At 38.6% G+C, this 18,493-nt stretch overlaps 1 protein-coding gene across 6 annotated transcripts in view; it reads left to right on the top strand.

Moving 5' to 3' along the window:
* The window catches only part of LOC122559794 (uncharacterized), a 132,679-nt gene that overhangs the window by 26,285 nt on the left and 87,901 nt on the right, over window positions 1-18,493 (top strand). For all 6 annotated transcript variants that reach the window (XM_043709868.2, XM_043709844.2, XM_043709861.2 and 3 more), the window contains 3 exons: window positions 7,723-7,822; window positions 9,762-9,850; window positions 14,733-14,847. In XM_043709868.2, coding sequence (XP_043565803.2) covers window positions 7,723-7,822; window positions 9,762-9,850; window positions 14,733-14,847 — 304 coding nt within the window. The remainder of the gene's footprint in view (window positions 1-7,722; window positions 7,823-9,761; window positions 9,851-14,732; window positions 14,848-18,493) is intronic.

The raw sequence follows: 18,493 nt of genomic DNA, 5'->3' as shown, positions 1-18,493 counted from the left end.
GACCAAAGTTCAACAAAGTAATCTAATTGATGTCTATCCCCATCAATGTACTCTTGGTCATCAGTAAAGTGCTACTATGAAGCAATGCCTATTCATCAGTAACCTGCTCATTGACCCAATTTGGATTCTGTCAAGGTCATTAAGCTCCTGGCCTCATGACAGCATTGGTTCAAATATGGACAAAAGAGCTAAATTTCAGAAGTGAGGTCAGAGTGATTGCCCAATATATCAAGGGCTCATTTGACCAAGTATGGATTCAAGGAGCCTTAGCTCAATGGGAATGGGAGGAACAGGTGGGAGATCTCTCTGCTGGGTTGGAGTTGTACCTGCCACAGAAAATTATTTGTGGCTTTTGGAAGTCAGTCATCTGAGTTTTTTGGATCTCTCTACACAAGTTATTCAGTATTCTTAGCCCAGCTATCTTAATCTGCTTCATTAACGTCTTTCCATACATCATAAGATCAGAGTGGAGATGTTCCTCGATGATTGTACAATGTTCGCCCTCTTTGCACCTCAGATACTGAAGCTGTTTATGTCCAAATACAGCAAGACCTGGGCTGAGAAGTGGCAAGTAACATTTGCGTCATGTAGATACCAGACAGTGACCATAATCCATCAAAAGAGAACCTAATCCTTGTCCATCTACATTCAGTGGCACTATGATCACTGAATTATCCCATTATCAACTTCTTAGGGATTGCCATTGACTAGTTACTGACCTGGACTAGCCATATAAATGCAGTAGCTAAAACAGCCAGTTATGAGCTAGGAATCTTGCAGTGAATAACTCGCCTCCTGACCTCCAAAGCTTGTCCTCCATCTGAAGGCACAAATCAGGAGTATGATGAAATATTTCCCACTTGCCTGGATAAGTGCAATTCCCTCTGCACTCAAGAGACTAGACACAATCCAGGCAAAGCATTCATTTGATTGGTGCCATATCTGGCAACATCTACTCCCTCCAACACTGATGCCAGTGGCAGTTGTGTATAGCATCTACAAGATATATTATTGAAATTCACCAAGATTCTTTAGCATTTTCCCAACCCAATCTCAAAGGATTGTATCTCAAAGGACAAGGGCAGCGGATACATCGGAGCATAACCACCTGCAGATTCCTCGCCAGGCATCTCATCATCCTGACAATGAAATATATCATCCTTCCTTCAGTGTCATTGGGTCAAAATCCTGGAATTTCCTCCGTATTGGCATTATAGGTCTACCTAGAGCACGTGGATTGCAGTGGTTCAAAAGCAGTTTGCTAACACCCTCTCAGTGGCAACTTGGAATGGACATTAAATGCTGGCCAGCCAATGATGCCCACATCCCATGACTCAATAAAAATAATCCTATGTATTTCAGTGACTATTTCATAGGGCAGTCTCAGTTATATTTGGCACTACGTCTATGACATTTGAAGGTACTTAGGTTTGCTTCTGAGGATATGGGGACATGCTATTACTTTTTTTCTGTGATGCCTGCTTTTGATGATTATGCTTTCATGCTGTCTGCAGGCATTGTAGCCTCCGTTATTGACCAGCAATAGCCCTCCTTTGTTGCATCAGCTCATACTGCTCCCAAGAAATCTTTGGGTTAAACTTTACCAAAAATTGGCTAAATTTCAGATTTTGGGGTGTTTCATGGAAGGTGTCAGTCAGTGAGTTATTAGATTAGATTACTTACAGTGTGGAAACAGGCCCTAAGGCCCAACAAGTCCACATCAACCCGCTGAAGCGCAACCCACCCACACATTCCCCTACGCCTAACACTACAGGCAATTTTAATATGGCCAATTCACCTGTGGAATGTGCAAACTCACACAGTCAGTCGCCTGAGGCGGGAATTGAACCCGGGTCTCTGGCACTGTGAGGCAGCAGTGCAAACCACTGTACCACCATGCTGCCCAGGTTATCTTATGGAATTTTCTGCTGCATGCTTGCTGCTTGTAACATACCTCCATGGCATACTCTCACACTACCTTACTCCCAGCAATGGCAGAATACTCCCCAGTGCTGGGACCTCCTGATGTTCATGCTGCAAGTACCATATTTAAATCCCATTTGCACAGTATGTCAAATGCTGCTAGTTTTGTGTGAAGTGGCCACCTGTGTCATTGTGGGTTCCATTGTCTTTGGAATGTGCAGAGGTGTTGCAAGAATTTAATGATACTGTTATGACAGAGGGATAGCAAGCCAAATCAAGACAGACTCAGTATCATTAGATTTGCTACACATTGAATTTAAAACATTCAATGACTCTCAAAATTGCTAAATTGTTCTTATCCAGATTTTACGAATAACAGATTTTGGACCCAAGTTTATAATTTCAGAAGAACTTATTTATAATGTAACCTTAGCAGAACACAGATAAACAACAAAGCTATCTGATTAATATCTTTGATCATAAACCACGACTCACATGCTGACAAGCAGACAAACAGATGGACAGTTAGGGGATAAATTAACAAAGAAAAATACGAAAGAATAATCATTTGCTAATTTGATAACTATTTCAATGATGAAATCCCTGGATGATGGCTTGTATTACAGGCAAGTCAAACTGTATATCCTGCTTGAATTCTGAAGTGACTAATTAATGCAACAGCTTCAGCAGACCTCTGGAGATATTGTATGGATTGAGATTCTTTTCTCAAAACGTTCAACAAGTCAAAATCTGGAGAGAAAACCAAAGAGAACAAACCCTAAAATCAGCCCAGACCAGAAGCTTCTATAAGATAAGCCTCCTTCCTGTTCAAAGTCTAGTCAGAACCAATTCATTCTTGGTTTTTCTCTTTTTATTTAACATTGTAGTTGTTTGGGCAGCAATGGTCCACCTTTGATTTGCCAATTCAACATCTCAGTGCTGAATCATCTATGGTGTCCCTTGAGCAGTAGTTAAGCTGTATTATCTTGCCAGATCAATTCCCAACAGAAAATACCTGAATTTGTTCTCTTTTAAAGCAAGCTGGTGTTCAAAGTTTGGTGTTCAGTTCTGAACTTTAACTTGCAGTAACAAACCAAAGAAATGAGGAAAAGAAAATAGAAAAATAGTATAATAAAGCAAAGAAATGTGGATGCTAGAGTTATGAAATAAAACCAGAAATTGCTGGAGAATTTCAGCAGATCTGGTAGCATTTGTCAGAACAAAGCAGTGTTAGTGTTTTGAGTCCAGTGATTCTTCATTAAAAGAAAATGAGTGATTTCTCAACAATATTCTGTGTTCATCAAAGGTAAGTGCCATGACTCCCACTCCCTTTCTCTGCAGTCAGAGTATGTGAAGAGCTAGCTAGAGATGTAGAAACAGATAGGAAGAGTGTCTGCAGGTATCAATAAAGGAATAGAGAACTAACACTCACCTTATTTACTCTTGAGAGTGAGGCTGCAGAGTTAATAGTAGATAATAAGGCATTAGATAAAATGAATATTTAGTGTCTGCCTTCACTATGGAGAATACAAAAATCATTCCAATAATAGCTGTAACTCACGAGGTGGAATGGAGAGAAGAACTTAGTGAAATTACAATCACAAGGGAAAAGGTATCAAGCAAACTGATGAAGCTGTAGACTGACAAGTCTCAGAATAAGATGGACTTCATCCTAGGATTAGATTCCCTACAGTGTGGAAACAGGCCCTTCGACCCAACAAGTCCACACCGGCCCTCCCAGACCCATTTCCCTATATTTACCCCTGACTAATGCACCTAACACTACGGGCAATTCAACATGGCCAATTCACCTAACCTGCACATCTTTGGACTGTGGGAAGAAACCAGAGCACCTGGAGGAAACCCACGCAGACACTGGAAGAATGTGCAAACTCCACACAGACAATTTGCCCGAGGCAGGAATTGAACCCAGTCCCTGGCGCTGTGAGGCAGCAGTGCTAACCACTGAGCCACCGTGCTGCCCTAGGATCTTAAAAGTGGTTGCTAATGTAGTAAATATGTTGCTGTTAATTTTCCAAAATTCTCCAAATTAAGGAAAGATTCCATTGAACTGAAAAGTAACAAATACAACACCTCTGTTCAATAAGGGAGGGAGCAGAACCTACAGGCCAGTTAGCTAGACATCTGTCATTTGGAAGGTGTTGGAATTGATCATTAAAGAGATTATTGTCGCTGACTTATAAAAATTTAAGTTAATCAGGCAGAGTCAGCATATTTTTATCAAATGCAAACATATTTAACCAATCAAGGAGTTACATGTGGACAAAGCAACATGGAGATGTACTGTAGTTTGATTTCCAGAGGCATTTTACAAAGTGCCAGATCAAACATTATTGTGGAAAATGCAAGTTCATGGTGTAGGGGGTAATGGATAGAAGATTGGTTGCTTTACTGGCTGTCAGATCACAGAGAGTCGCATAAATGGATGTGTGTCTGATTGGCAGGATACAACAAGCAGAGTCCTGCAGGGGTCTGTGCTGGGATGTTAACTTTTTACAGTTTACACCAATGACTTGGATGAAGGGAGCAAGGGCTTTTGCCCGAAACGTCAATTTTCCTGCTCCTCGGATGTTGCCTGAACTGCTATTTTTTTCCAACACTACACTCTGGATTCTAATCTCCAGCATCTCCAGTCCTCACTTTCCCCTGAAAGGAGCAAAGCCTTAGTGGTTAAATTTGCAGACAATGTCAAGATAGCTAGGAAGGTATCTTGTGAAGAAGGAAGTTGCAGAAGGACATAGATTGATTGAGGACTGGGCAAAAATCTGGCAAATGGAGTGAAATGTAGGAAAATGTGAAACTCTTAATTGGCAGGAAGATCAGAATTGCAGAGTATTAGTTAACTGGGGAACGACTGCCGACTTTTGAGATGCAGAGAGTTTAGGTGTTACAGTGCATGACTCAGAAAACATTAATATGCAGTTACAGCATGTTATCAGGAAGGCTGTTGGAATATTCTCCTTTACTATGAGAAGAATTGAACATAACAATCAGAATGTTACACTTCTGTCATGCAGAGCATTGGTGAGACCATATTCTGAATATTGTGTATAATTTTAGCCTCCTTATTTAAAGATGAGCGTGAATGCATTGCAGACATGTCAGAGGATGTTACTAAATTGATAACTGCACTGAATGGAGTTTACTATCAGGAGAAGTTGGACAGGTTAGGCTTATATCCACTGGAGTTTAGAAGAGTGAGGGTGACTTGGTTGAGTATCAGATCCTGAATGGTGAGAACAAGGGCAACATGGGATGGATATTCTCTGTTGTGGGTCAGTCTGGAATCCAGGGACACTGTTTTAAAATTAGGTGTTGCTCTTTTAAGACAAAGGTGAGGAGTTTTGTTTCTCTTGAGGGTTTTGTGACTTTGGAACGTTGCCTCAGAAGGTATTGGAGGTGGGATCTTTGACTTAGTGGTTGCTGTAGTACTGAAAGATTCAACAAACTTATATTACATTTCCTATGTATCTCAATATATTGCAATCACAGGCAGTCCTATATCTCGCCTAGTACAGAGAGTGCATGATATTCATTGCCCTGGTATTTGGTGTTTCACATTTACATTTCTGTTCTTTTAGGAGACAATTTCTGGTATTCCTTTAGCTTTTTCATACTTGAGTTATTTCTTTTTAGAGGTGGATCTTTTACATTGACCTGAGATGGTAAATACAGCTTTTGTTTTATTGAATCCATTGTTGGTTGTCTGGAAAAATCTATCTAGTTCACTAATATCCTTTAAGGTAGGAAACTGCCATCCTGCAGCAATGTGGTTGACTCTCAACTACTTTCTGGGCAATTAGGGATGGACAGTAATGATGACCTAGCCAATGATGCACTCATCCCATGAATGTATAAAAAAAATAATAACGCTCCTACTCAATTTTAACAATACAATTAACTGCTTCCTTTTGTCGTATGCAGTTACAACATGGTGTCAAGAAGGCTATTGGAATATTCTCCTTTATTTTGAGAAGAGTTGAATGTAACACTAAGATTGTTATATTTCTGTCATGCAGGCCATTGGTGAGATCATATTTTGAATATTGTGTATAATTTTAGCCTCTATTTAAGGATGAACACAAATGCATTGCAGACATGTCAGAGGATGTTACTAATTAGATAACTGCACTGAATCGATTTTATTATGAGAAGTTGGACAGGTTAAGCTTATGCATTCTATGCTGTTGAAGCAAGTACTCACTGAACATGGTTAGGGAACAAACAGTTCTAAGGCATTGCTGCAATTTAGTGTTCAAAAGTATTAGTTACATTCAGTACAGCTCAGAAATAAGGGCAAGGTTATTGGCGAGGTTTCCACTTGGCCAATCAAAACAGTCTGGGGATTACTGAAGAGCTGTAGCAGGATCACAATTAGATGGAGAAAAAAAACAGATAGAAACAGAGAAAGGATCCATGCCGGAAAAACATAGAATCTACATTGCTAAAGAGGTAACGTAGCATTGTTGGCTCTGTGCAGTCAGAACTTGAGAAGAAATTTCTGGAGCCAGTAAATGCATAATTAATAGTATATTTGGGGCTTATGCAACTATCATTGGATAGTTCTGAGAGAACTAAGTAAGAATTTCTAGCAGTTAGCAGGCAGGAACAAATATTGGAGTGAAGGATCAGTAAAAGTCCTGGAAGATGTGATAGATCAGAAGAAGCTTTAGTTCAGTGCAGCTGTGAGCAAGGGTGAAGGAAACACATAAACAGTGTTGGCTTTGCAAAATTGAGAAAGATTAGAGCTTAGCAAAAGGAAATCCAAATCGAGCTTAGTGAAGCTCGACTTTTGTTAAAAAACAGGAGTTAAGCCTGTCAGTAACTGCTGGACTGTGGTTTCCAGAATCGCGGGGAGGGTAGTCCCAGGAATAGAAAGTGAGCCACCAGAAGATGTACAGTAATTAAAGCAGTTCATGACACAATAGCTCTTGATGTAGTTCAAGGCCAGGTCATCAATGTGTGCAGTTGGAATCCCTTGTGAAGTCTAAGATACGTTGTCAATTTAGTGTCAATAGCATCTGTGGCTTTTTACTGAAAAACCTGTGGATTTCATCTTAATCACTGATTGCTGAATTGCAACTGATGTGCTTTGTGTGGTGTTTGACCCTAGTTTTGACTGTTACCCTTATTTGCCTCATATTACAGTGTTAGAGTGTAAATTATATCTATCATGAACAGTGTAAACCTTTTCTCAATCTTTGTATGTTTGAGCAAGTTTTATTTACAATAAACTAGTTATTCTTTATTGACTAAAGAAAAAACTGGCTGAATTGTTCATATTACTAAATCAGAGATAATCCAAAACCTATATAATCGGACATAGGACCACTTGTTAAATTTAAAACTTGTTATAACCAGTTAAAAATCACACAACACCAGGTTATAGTCCAACCGGTTTAATTGGAAGCACACTAGCTTTCGGAGCGACGCTCCTTCATCAGATGATTGTGCACAATCACCTGATGAATCGCTCTGAAAGCTAGTGTGCTTCCAATTAAACCTGTTGGACTATAACCTGGTGTTGTGTGATTTTTAACTTTGTACACCCCAGTCCAACACCGGCATCTCCGAATCATTATTATAACCAGTGTAAGAGTGGGATTAAAAAGGACTTGTTGCACCTCTTCAACTTTAGTTTTAATAACAAAAATATCAACTCAAGTAAATAACAAAAAATGTTCCTTGAAGTAATGAATTCCTTTTTTTTAATCTGTCTGTAATTTCCAAAAGAGATTGTAATTTCTGTTGAAGTTTTATTTGCTTTTTTCTTTGAAGATTGCAATATCTGCAACTACTGGAAGAAAAATGGAATGGGCACCATGATGAACGACGCGTAACTCTACTAAAGGCTCACGTAATGCAGCTGGAGAGACAGGTAATGTAATTTCTAAGGCAATGTTAGAGTTTTGTTTTCAATTTTGTGATGGAGTTTATTATTGCTGCTGGAATTTAAAATGGCATAGATGGCAAACTGGGTGCTACTTGCAACATTAATATGCTGGATTTGTTCACTATTTTTCCTAAGCTACATTACTTGCTCAAAATAGTAGCATACAGACATTTATTACAATTTTACTTGAGTTGTTTTCCCTTTCTCTCCCAGTGCATTCACTGTCTCTGTAGCTACTTCATTTAATATTCTAGGATATATCGCGTCAGTCGTTAGTCTCATTATTTTCCCTAGCACTTTTTCTCTAGTGATAGCTTTATATTTCTTTCTTTCTTCTTCTTTTCCTCTTGAATATTTAGTAATTTTGGAATGCTATTAGTGTCTTCTATTATGATATATTCAAGTATTTATTTAATTCCATTGCCATTTCCTGTTTCGCAAACTTCGTATTTCCAAGGGACCTAAATATACTTGGGCTTCTCTCTTCCTTTTTTATACATCAAATTTCGCTCTTGCTGTACATCTTGATATTACTTTCAAGTTTACCCTCAAAGTTTATTGTTTTCCCTCTTTGTTTTTTTTTACATTTTTTTGGCTTTTAAAACTTTTCCAACCCTTTGATTTGTGTTTTTTTCTTTCAATCTGATGCTTTCGTTAACTTAAATAAAAACCAAAAGAACTACAGATGCTGTAACTCAGAAACTAAAACAAAAATTGCTAGGAAAGCTCAGCAAATCTGGCAGCACCTGTGGAGAATTCAGAGTTAATGTTTCAGGTCGTGACCCTTCCTCAGAACTTTGTATTGGAAGACCAGCAAGGACCTGCTGTGCTTTTCCAGCAATGTCTGTTTTTGTTGCTATCGTACCTTACGTGGTTACCCATAGTTGGCATATCCCCTTCCTCAAATCCTTCTTCTTAGCTGGAATATATCTTTGCTGTGAGCCATAAACTATTTCTTAAATCATCTCAAAACCAAGGAGCACTTGCACTTCCTGGAAACACCTGTCAAATGTGTGGTTGGAGGTGCGGCTCTGGGATTAGACTCAGCCACACAAGAACCCACAGATCCATGACCGGTGAAGCAGAATTGTCTAGGTGTCCACTAATACTCATTAGTGAGTGATTGCTGAATTTCTTAAAGTTTGCCAATGTTCCTCAATCATCATTGCTGCTGAACTCGTTTAGCACTACACCCCAGCCAGTAATGCCCTTAATGCTTTATAATTAAACGTATTTAAGTTTTGACTTTAATTAGTTTGGATCAAATTTATTTTCTTCAAGTTTAACTTGAATAATTAATAATTTTGATATTTAGAGAAAAAAAGAAAATCCTGTCAGTATTGACGCAAGAAATCGGTAAGTGGTGTTGAAATGCCCATCATTGAATGATGGAGTGGACTCGATGGGCCAAGTGGCCTTACTTCCACTCCTATTTCTTATGGCTTTATATGGTTCTAAATTAAATGCCTTGGGCAATTTTGCTATATATTTTTATCCTTAAATGTATTCTTTGTTTAATTTTGCTCTGATTATCAATGTAAATTGAACTTTCGTTTTTTGCAAGTTCTGTGTGAGTAATTTATGGCCTGACTTTGTGGTCAACTTCAATTATGCAACATTTTGCATTGGAACTTGCAGTAGTTAAAATCAGTTTTAATGTGATGCCCTCTGCATGGAAAGAGGTCTGTGAACAGGGAAACAACTGTGTTTCAACTTAAATAATTATATTTAAGAATCCTGACTAAAGTTTCCTGATTTCAGTGTTCAGATCCACTCACATGGTTATGCAGTTTATTTCTTTATATTCAATATCACTAGATCAGTGGTCTCTAACTGAGATTTCTTTATTGTGCATTCTTATTATTATTAAGTGATTTTCGGTCTATTGGTAATCTCTAGATTTGTATTGTATTGTTTTAAATAGGTGGTGTTACTTACAGAGGCACTGAGTTCAAGAGCTGCTCTGATGTTAGAGATTGAAAACACTTTGGAACTATTAAATAAACGATTCAGGTAAACACTATACAAAATGTAAAGCTGTATTTCTTGAGAGAAATAGGATATTTTATATAAAAACATAAGTTTTGCTAAGGAGATATTAGGGCAAAGAATGGGGTCCTTTCTGATGGACTACATTATTTCTTTACTGGGCCCATCTGTTCCCTTATTGAGGAAACTCATTCTTTTGTTGCTCTCTTGGAAATACAAATACTTTAAACTTTGAGCAAAAAATAGGTACTGTGAAGGAAAAGTGGGTGTGAAAATAGTTATTTCCTGGTAATTTTTTGTGCAGTTTTATTTTATTTTTTTTTTGTCTCATTTGGCAATCTGAAATCTATTTGAACGTTTTTTGGTGTCTAAACATTTGAGGGTGTAAGATATATTTTATCATTGTTTATTGCAATACATTATCTGTCATGATTGGCACCAATTTGGTATGACCTCCGTCTCTTTCTCCCTTTCGGACTTGATGCCGCTTCCAACCTTCTGATTTTTGACCTATCCTAGTGTTACAACGCTGCATGAATCATTTCCCTGTGTCAAACTTGAGGGTGCTTTCAGCTTTCTGACTTGTGATCTGTTCTGTTGTAGCACCACTGCCTAAGGGATTCACAAGGGGCCCCTATACATATCAGACTATGCTCTGGAGTTGTCATCCACTTTCTTGCATGCTAGTTACTGTTTGACAGAATTTCCACAAGCTGCAACTGCCTTCAGGACCTTCCTGGACATGCTGGACCTTCCCTGCAGGGTGCCAACCAGTGACTGACAATGAAGGTTGAGGTTGGCAGCCACCACTCTGTTCTTTGCGGCACTCCATCCAGTCTGCCTCTTGAGGCGTAAACCGTGATTGAGCTCAGCAATTCCCTGCCTTCCTAGATATTACAGCTGAAACCAAGGGACCTCTGCAACAGTCTGTAGTCAACAGTCAGTTGATCAACACAAGAGAGCCACTGAATGTCATCCAGACTAGAATGGCCATTACCCTCAGCCCTTCAACCAAGCAAAACCTGTCATCGCTTCCCCACTGCCTACTAGCCGAAAGTCACAAAATGTTGCAAGCTTCCTCCAGTCCTGACCGCAACCACAGGGAGGGGAGTAGATGATTCAAACCCAGTCATGAGGAGGGGAGGAAGGCCAAGACCCTTCAACCAGTCATGAGGAATAGTTCCATTGTGCCGTAACCTGAGCGGACCCTGGAGGTGGTGGTAGCCAGCAATAAGGAGTGCTATGGTTATCCAAAAAGAAATCGCCAGGCAGCAGCCATGATCAAGCAATGGACAATTGAACAAGGTTTACTGACAGTGTGGCTGTAGGGTAGAAGCATCATACAGCGCCAATTTTTGATGATCCACAATTGAAATGTTTAGTGGTTGTTGTACATAGACCCCAGGCAATGATCCCCAATTTGTTATGGTCCCAGGCAAAATATTCCAATGTGTTCCTCTCCTGGGTGAGGAGATACGAATTGGCTTCCCTTTTTTATTCTCCCAGTTCTTTGGTTGGTTGTAATAAGGTTTCATTAAAAAGGCTTCCTTCTCTTGTGGATGCCTTTCTGTCAGACCCAAGTTCACTCCCGTTTTTATAGAAACCATTTTAACAAGCAGTGAGTTTATTCATTACGAGACACAAGAAAAAATCCGGTTCAACGCACACATACACAGATTAGAAATAAGAAGTGAACCCAAAAGATAAAAGTAAATGAAAAGTGTCATATGTATAAGTCTCTGAATTGTTCATGAAGAATAGATTGTTGAAAATTGTGGCCATTGAGTGGAAGTTACCAGCATTGTTGATGTTGATGATCAGTCGGTTTCATAACCCTTACTTTTGCAGATTGATTGCTATTCTATAGTTCTAATTCCTTTTGATTATGATTGAATTCTAGCTTTCTGGGTGCAAATGATTGTTTTTGTTGCCGTATTTCCTTTTCTAGCTTATTTGCAGCACTCTGGGTAAGAGAGAACCATCACCTGCAACATAGGTGTAATACAGAGTATAATTCTTTGACTGAGAACTGAGTGCATTCGTGCATACCAGCCAGGGTTCATGCATTTGCATTTATGATGTTTACTAGTACACTCCAGCAGAGTTGAAACTGGCCTGTCCTTGTACATTTTTCAGAGGTAAGAACACAGTATATCTGGAGTTCAGGATGATATCCTCAAGGGGTGTCTTGCTGTTGAGTAGTGAATGTCAGCCCTTTGTACTCACGAGATATCATAATTCAGTCTATGAAAGCAAAATACTGCAGATACTGGGACTCTGAAATAAAAACAAAGTGCTATGGAAATTCAGCAGGTCTGGCCGCATCTGTGCAGAGAGAAACAGTGTGCACATTTCAAGCACAGTATGCCCCTTTTATGGAATTCAAATTCAAAGAGCAGTCATACCAAACTCTAGTCATTAATTCTGTTTCTCTTTTGACTAATGCTGCCAGATCTGCTGAATTTCTCCAGCCCATTGTTTCTTTTATAGTCCATTCTATTCTGACATGTCTGTTTTGCCCCTTTCAAGGGTGGTTGTTAGAAGTTGCATCCTAAGATTTTAAAGGAAGTAGCTTTGGATATCATGGATGCCTGGAAGTAATTTTCCAATAATCCTTAGATTTTGGAAAAGTCTGAGTGGATTGGAAAATTGCCAATGTAATACCTTTATTCAGAAAGTGAGGGAAAGTCCAGAGATGTGCAGGTTAGGTGGATTAGCCATGGGAAAATGCAGGGTTACAGGAATAGGGTGGGGAAATTGTGTCTACGTGGGATGCTTTTCGGAGAGTTAGTGTGGACTGTTTAAATCAAATTGCCTAATTCCACACTGTAGGACTTCCATGATTTTAAAAAAAAGTAGGCAAAGGCCAGTTGGCTTAACATTTATCATTGAGAAAACATTGCAGTTATTTGGAATTATATAAAGTAATCAGTTAGCATGGCTTCATCAAGGGAAATCATGTTTGATAAATTTATTAGTTATTTGAAGAAGTAGCAAGTAAGTCAGATAAAGTACTGACCGTTAAGTTACTGAATAAGATGAGAGCCCATTGTGTTATGGGTAAATATATTAGCATGGATAGAGAATTGGCTAACTAATAGAAGACCGAGTTGGAAAAAGTGTGGGAGTTTTAAGGATGGTAATCTGTAACTGGAGGAGTGCCAGAGATCAGTGATGGTGCCACAATTATTTACAATACGTAAATAACTTTAATAAGGAAGTGAATGTATCATTGCTACGTTTGTAGATGAGAAGGCAACTGGTAAGGATGATGCACTAAGCCTGTAGAGGGATGTCAGCAGGTTAAGGAACTGGGCAAAATCTTTGCAGATGGAATTTAATGTGGGAGAATGTGAGGTAAATACACTTTGGTAGGAAGAATAGAGGATCTGAATGTTATTTACATGGAGAAAGACTGCAGAAAGCTGTATTATAGAGAAATTTAGGGTCCTCCTGCATTAATCACAAAACGTTACCATCCAAGTTCAGCAGGTGAAAGGGAAGGCTGGATTGTCCTTTTTCTCAAAGATAGTGGAATATGAAGGTAGGGAAATCCAGCTGAAGCTATATAAGGCACTGATTCAACAACAGTTAGAATACTGTGAACAGTGTTAATCCCCTTATTTAAAGAAAGATATACGAGCATTGACCACTGACCAGAGGTTTTCAGATTGATTCTGGGTTTGGAGTGATTGTTGAAGAAATTTTGAGGAGTCTGGCCATGTACTCACTGGAGTTTAGAAAATGGGTGCAGATTTTATTGAATCATATAAGATTTTTAGGGACTTAACAAATTAGATACAGAATGGTTGTTTTACTTTGTGCAAGAATCTAGGACCAGAGGATATAATCTCACAGTAAGAGGACATCTATTTAAGAATGAGATGATTTTCTTCTTGTGAATGTCTTGAATCTATGAAATTCTTTAAGATAAAAGGCTGTCAATGCTGGTTCATTAAGTATATTCAAGATTGAAGTAGACACATTTTTGACCAGTAAGGGAATCTAGGGTTATAAGGAAAAGGCAGGAAAGTAGAGTTGAGGATTATCATATCAGCTGTGATCTCATTAAATGGCGGAGCACATTTGATGAACCAAATTGCCTACTACTGCTCATACATAGAACATTACAGTGCAGTATAGGCCTTTTGGCCCTCGATGTTGCACCGACCAGTGAAACCAATCTGAAGCCCATTATCTCTCACTATCGCTAGTATCCTTATATACAGATGAGGAAGGACACCACAGACTGGAACACACATCCATCCCAGGACAAGCCAAACAGAGACACGCACGAGAATTCCTAGAAGCATGGCATTCCAACCGGAACTCTATCAACAGACACATGACTTTAGATCCCATCTATCACTCTCTGAGAAAAAGAACAGGGAAATGACATCACCACCACAGGAAGTGACATCACTACAGGAAATGAGACTACCAACCCAAGGAAAGCTAAACAAATAAATAGAAAGTGAGCCATAACACCCGTGCTTCACTGGAGGCTCACTGATGATGTTACCTAGTATGGTGGCAAAACATCTGAAAATGTACCTTCCAGCTCAGTGAGCAAACTTTCATCCAGAACCTCAACCTGACCTACAATTCTCTTCCAAACTGGCTATCTTTCTGTTGAACTGTCTGGGCCATTGTTTAGCTTGTTACTTTTTAATATAACAGGATTAGAAATTAACGAATTATTTTCTGTAAATGATAAGATGAATAAGTATAAACATTTATATTCTGTAGGGTGAATATTATCTCATGCTTGGGAAGTAATACCTCTTTGAGCAATGAATCAAAACTTTTATCATAATTAATTTATTATTATTCATAGCTCTTGAAATGTTCTTTAACAAGTGGACAAGCATTTATAACACAAGATGAATGTTTGGCCTCTCCACAGATCCTTATTAATGTTCGAAAGTCCCACATCTGAAGTACCAATTTCACAAGCTGAACTGATGCAGCTTACTGGAATGTGTCAAACTCTTCAAAAAAGACTGCAAAGGTGGCAAACGGTAGGATGAGAATTGAACAAGACTTGAAGTATTCTTAATTTTTTTTATTCAATTACACAAGTAGCACCTAAAATAATGTTTTATAAAAGAGTATTCTTAACTTTAGGATAATTTGAAGATGACAAAAGAACATGAATTAATTATATATCTAAATTACTGGGCTATGCTTGGCCAGAAGAACTTCATTATTTAAGTTAAAAATCATACAATGTCACGTTATAGTCTAACAGATTTATTTGGAAGTACTTCTCTCTCTCTCTGTCTCTCTCACGCACACACACACTTGTTCTCTCTTGCACTCTCTCAAGATTTGCATTCTCTCTCTCTCTCTCTCTCTCTCTCTCTCTCTTGTGCACACACGTACAAATATACATTCAGATTCTCTTGCTCTCGGTCTCTCTCACTCTCCCTCAAGATTTGAATATGGACAGGCTTTAACCTCACACCTTTAATGTATTGTCTAAGCTGAGATGTGACCATTTTTGATTAAAACCTTAAGTTATCTTGGGAATGTGACTTGAAAGAATTTCTGGGATTTGCATGTTGAGGAATCAAAATCTGCAACCCATTCTAAAAGGACAAAGACATAACAGCAATCTAGGTTTATTCAATATATCGTGCATGACACTATGATCTTGTGCTATAAATTCTGTTTGGCATGGGCAAGTTGGGCCAAAGGGCCTGTTTCCATGATGTGTGACTCCTTGACTCTAGAACCTTGGCATATCCTAAGGATGAAAATTGGATAATATAGAGTATGTTGGCAGGTGAGGCAGAAACAGTTGCTGGTGTTGATTGCAACTGGCCAGAAGATGTTTGTGGGATTTAGAGGAATGCTTATCCTTTTCCTCTACAAAAATCTTTTCAATAAAAAACCTCAACAGATTCCTTTTTGGGAGATGGCTACAGTGATCCCTTTAAGGTTCATCAGCTAGACCTCTCAACATTAGGCAAATGTGCCACTGACATTAGATGTTGTCAAGTGAATTGTGATTTGTCAAGGCCCTGTTTTCTTTCAACAGATCACATACTTGATTCAGTGACCAATATGCAAGATGAAGTCAACTTTACAATGGAATTTTCATTAGAAATATTGGGAATCTTTATATTAATATTAGAACATAAGAAAATTACTCAATTTTTGTACCTGGACATTGAGACCATGATGTGCTGATTAACTTTGTGCAGCCAGATTGAAAGTGAATAAAGTTAAGATATTTAACCATAGTTCAAGCAGGAGCATAGCAATCTCTCTCTCTCTCTCTCTCTCTCTCTCTCTCTCTCTCTCTCTCTCTCTGTCTCTCTGTGTTTGAGACTGACTAGATGTCTAGCTTGAGAGCTTCAACTCCATGTCAAACATGGGACAGGCAAGGAGGTAGCACTCCATGAATTGCCAACAGGGACTAAATGCACACTGGAATCATTTTGCGCCATCTCCTAGCTATTTAGCCACTGAGCTAACCATGATTATTGGTATTTTTAACTAAGAAATGATCAGCTTTGGCACTATAGTTTTGATAATGAAAAATTGTTGAACATTTTATTTATTATCAATATTCTGCTGATAATTTTGTATTTTTATAAGCCTCACAATTTAAAGTTATTCATTATAATAGTTTAATGGACCATGAATTTCATAAAAAGAGACATTCAGTATACTTGTCATTAAAACAAGAATTTTGCCTCCCAATTTGCTGCCTTGTTTCACTTAGATGATGGAAAACTGGCTGACAAGATGGTTGAACAATAGAATCAGCAAATTCTTAAAATGTGGGTTTTACAAGTTACAATGCAATGTTGAAAAATGCAACTTTTATAATCAGCTTTGGAAGTAGGTATTTAACTTCCGTCCACTCAAGGGCTTGGCTGATTTGTTTTCTAATCTTATGGAACAAACATTACTGGGCTTTGGGTTTCAACTAGCTTTTCAACAAATATAATGTTCAGCATCTTCTTGTATATAGAAGAAAGAGACATGGAGGAAGATTGTGCCATAGTTTATGTGAAATTGTGTCAAATAATATTTTGCTTCCATTATTTTAGTTCCTCTCGTAGCGAGGACACGATATGCTTTATGATCAAGATGATCAATAGCCTTGCACTGCCTTATACCTAGCTAAATGGTAACGTGACCCAGGATGGTAAAATGGAATACATGTGGAATATATCCACTATTCTGTTTATACTATGCCAGATGTGTTATTTTAAAGACCTGGGGCAGAATTTTACAAGATGCACTGTAGTAATTCAACAAGGCTTGTTCAGTAGCACATTCTAAACTTACAAACTTTATCACCCAGATGGACAAGGGCAGCTGGTTCATGGTAACAACTACCACCTTCAAGTTTCCATCCAAAACACACACCATCATGACTTGGAAATATATCACTGTTCCTTCAGTGTCACTAGGTTAAAATTTTGGAATCCTTTCCCTAACAACACTTTGGTGTACTTATGCACACAAACTGCAGTGGGTGGCAGCCCACCACCACCTTTTCAAGGACAAGAAGGAATAGGTACAAATGATGGACTCGTCAGTGATAACCGTATTCAGAATAAGTCAGAAAAAAAAACTTGTCAATGGCAGAACACTAAACCCAGCCTATTATTTCTGCAAAACAATTCGGGCCATGATCCATATTTTGGATATCCAGGATCTAGATGGTATAGGTCACAGGTTTGGCTGCAGAAGGAATCTTGATGAATTCCTCATAACACAATTTCCAGCCTTTAACCTGCTCTTGGAGCCATATATGTTGTTGCTCCAGTTAAGTTTATGATCTGTGCTAACCTGCAGGATATTGATGATGGGAGGATTCAGTGAAGGGAATATGTCTAAATGTCAAGGGGATACAGTTAACTTCTCCCTTGCTTCCAGGTGTTAAGTGCCTCACATATATGTAATTTCCAAGTTATTTGCCATACACTAGTGCAAGCCTGAATGTTGTCCAGGTCTTGCTGTGTCTATCATAGACTGTTTCATTCTGTGAGGAGTTGTGAATGAATGCAGCAGTTATTGATAGACATCCCAACCTCTGTGATGAAGGGCAGGTAAAGACCTCCTGCCTTCTTATATCCTGTTCACAACCCATAAGCCACAAATTGAATATTCTTTACTTGCCTCAATGAATGCAGCTCTAATAACTCAATAAATTGAACATCATCCAGGAGAAAGCAACCCATTTGAATGGCAACCTTATGACACGTTGGACAGTCACTCTCTCCACTGAATCCATGATCCCTAAAAAAGTATCAATCATCCTGATTTGGAACAATGTCATAGGAACATAAGAACAGGAATAGGCCTTTCAGCCTGTCAAGACTGCTCCACAATTCAGTTAGATCATAGCTGATGATCTATCACAGTGCTATTTTCCCACACTATCGCGATGTCCCCTGATGTCATAAGTCTCCTGTAATCTTTCCATTCTCTCTTGAGCATGCTCAGTGGTTGCGTTTCCTCAAGTCCTCTTCTTCAGACAAATCTAAAAATTTACCATCTTTTGAGTGAAAAGATTACTCCTCATTTTAAGTTACATGACCTACCCTAAGCCTTAGATTATGCTCCCTGGTTTTAAACTCACTAGCCGGAGGGAACATCTTATTTTCCTCCACCCGAAAGGATTTTCTAAGTTGCAGTGAAGTC

This window comes from Chiloscyllium plagiosum, unplaced genomic scaffold (genome assembly GCF_037043375.1).
Source record: "Chiloscyllium plagiosum isolate Xiang-an unplaced genomic scaffold, Cpla_swu_hap1 HiC_scaffold_2, whole genome shotgun sequence".
Lineage (NCBI taxonomy): Eukaryota > Metazoa > Chordata > Chondrichthyes > Orectolobiformes > Hemiscylliidae > Chiloscyllium > Chiloscyllium plagiosum.
This window is presented reverse-complemented; position numbering and strand designations above follow the sequence as displayed.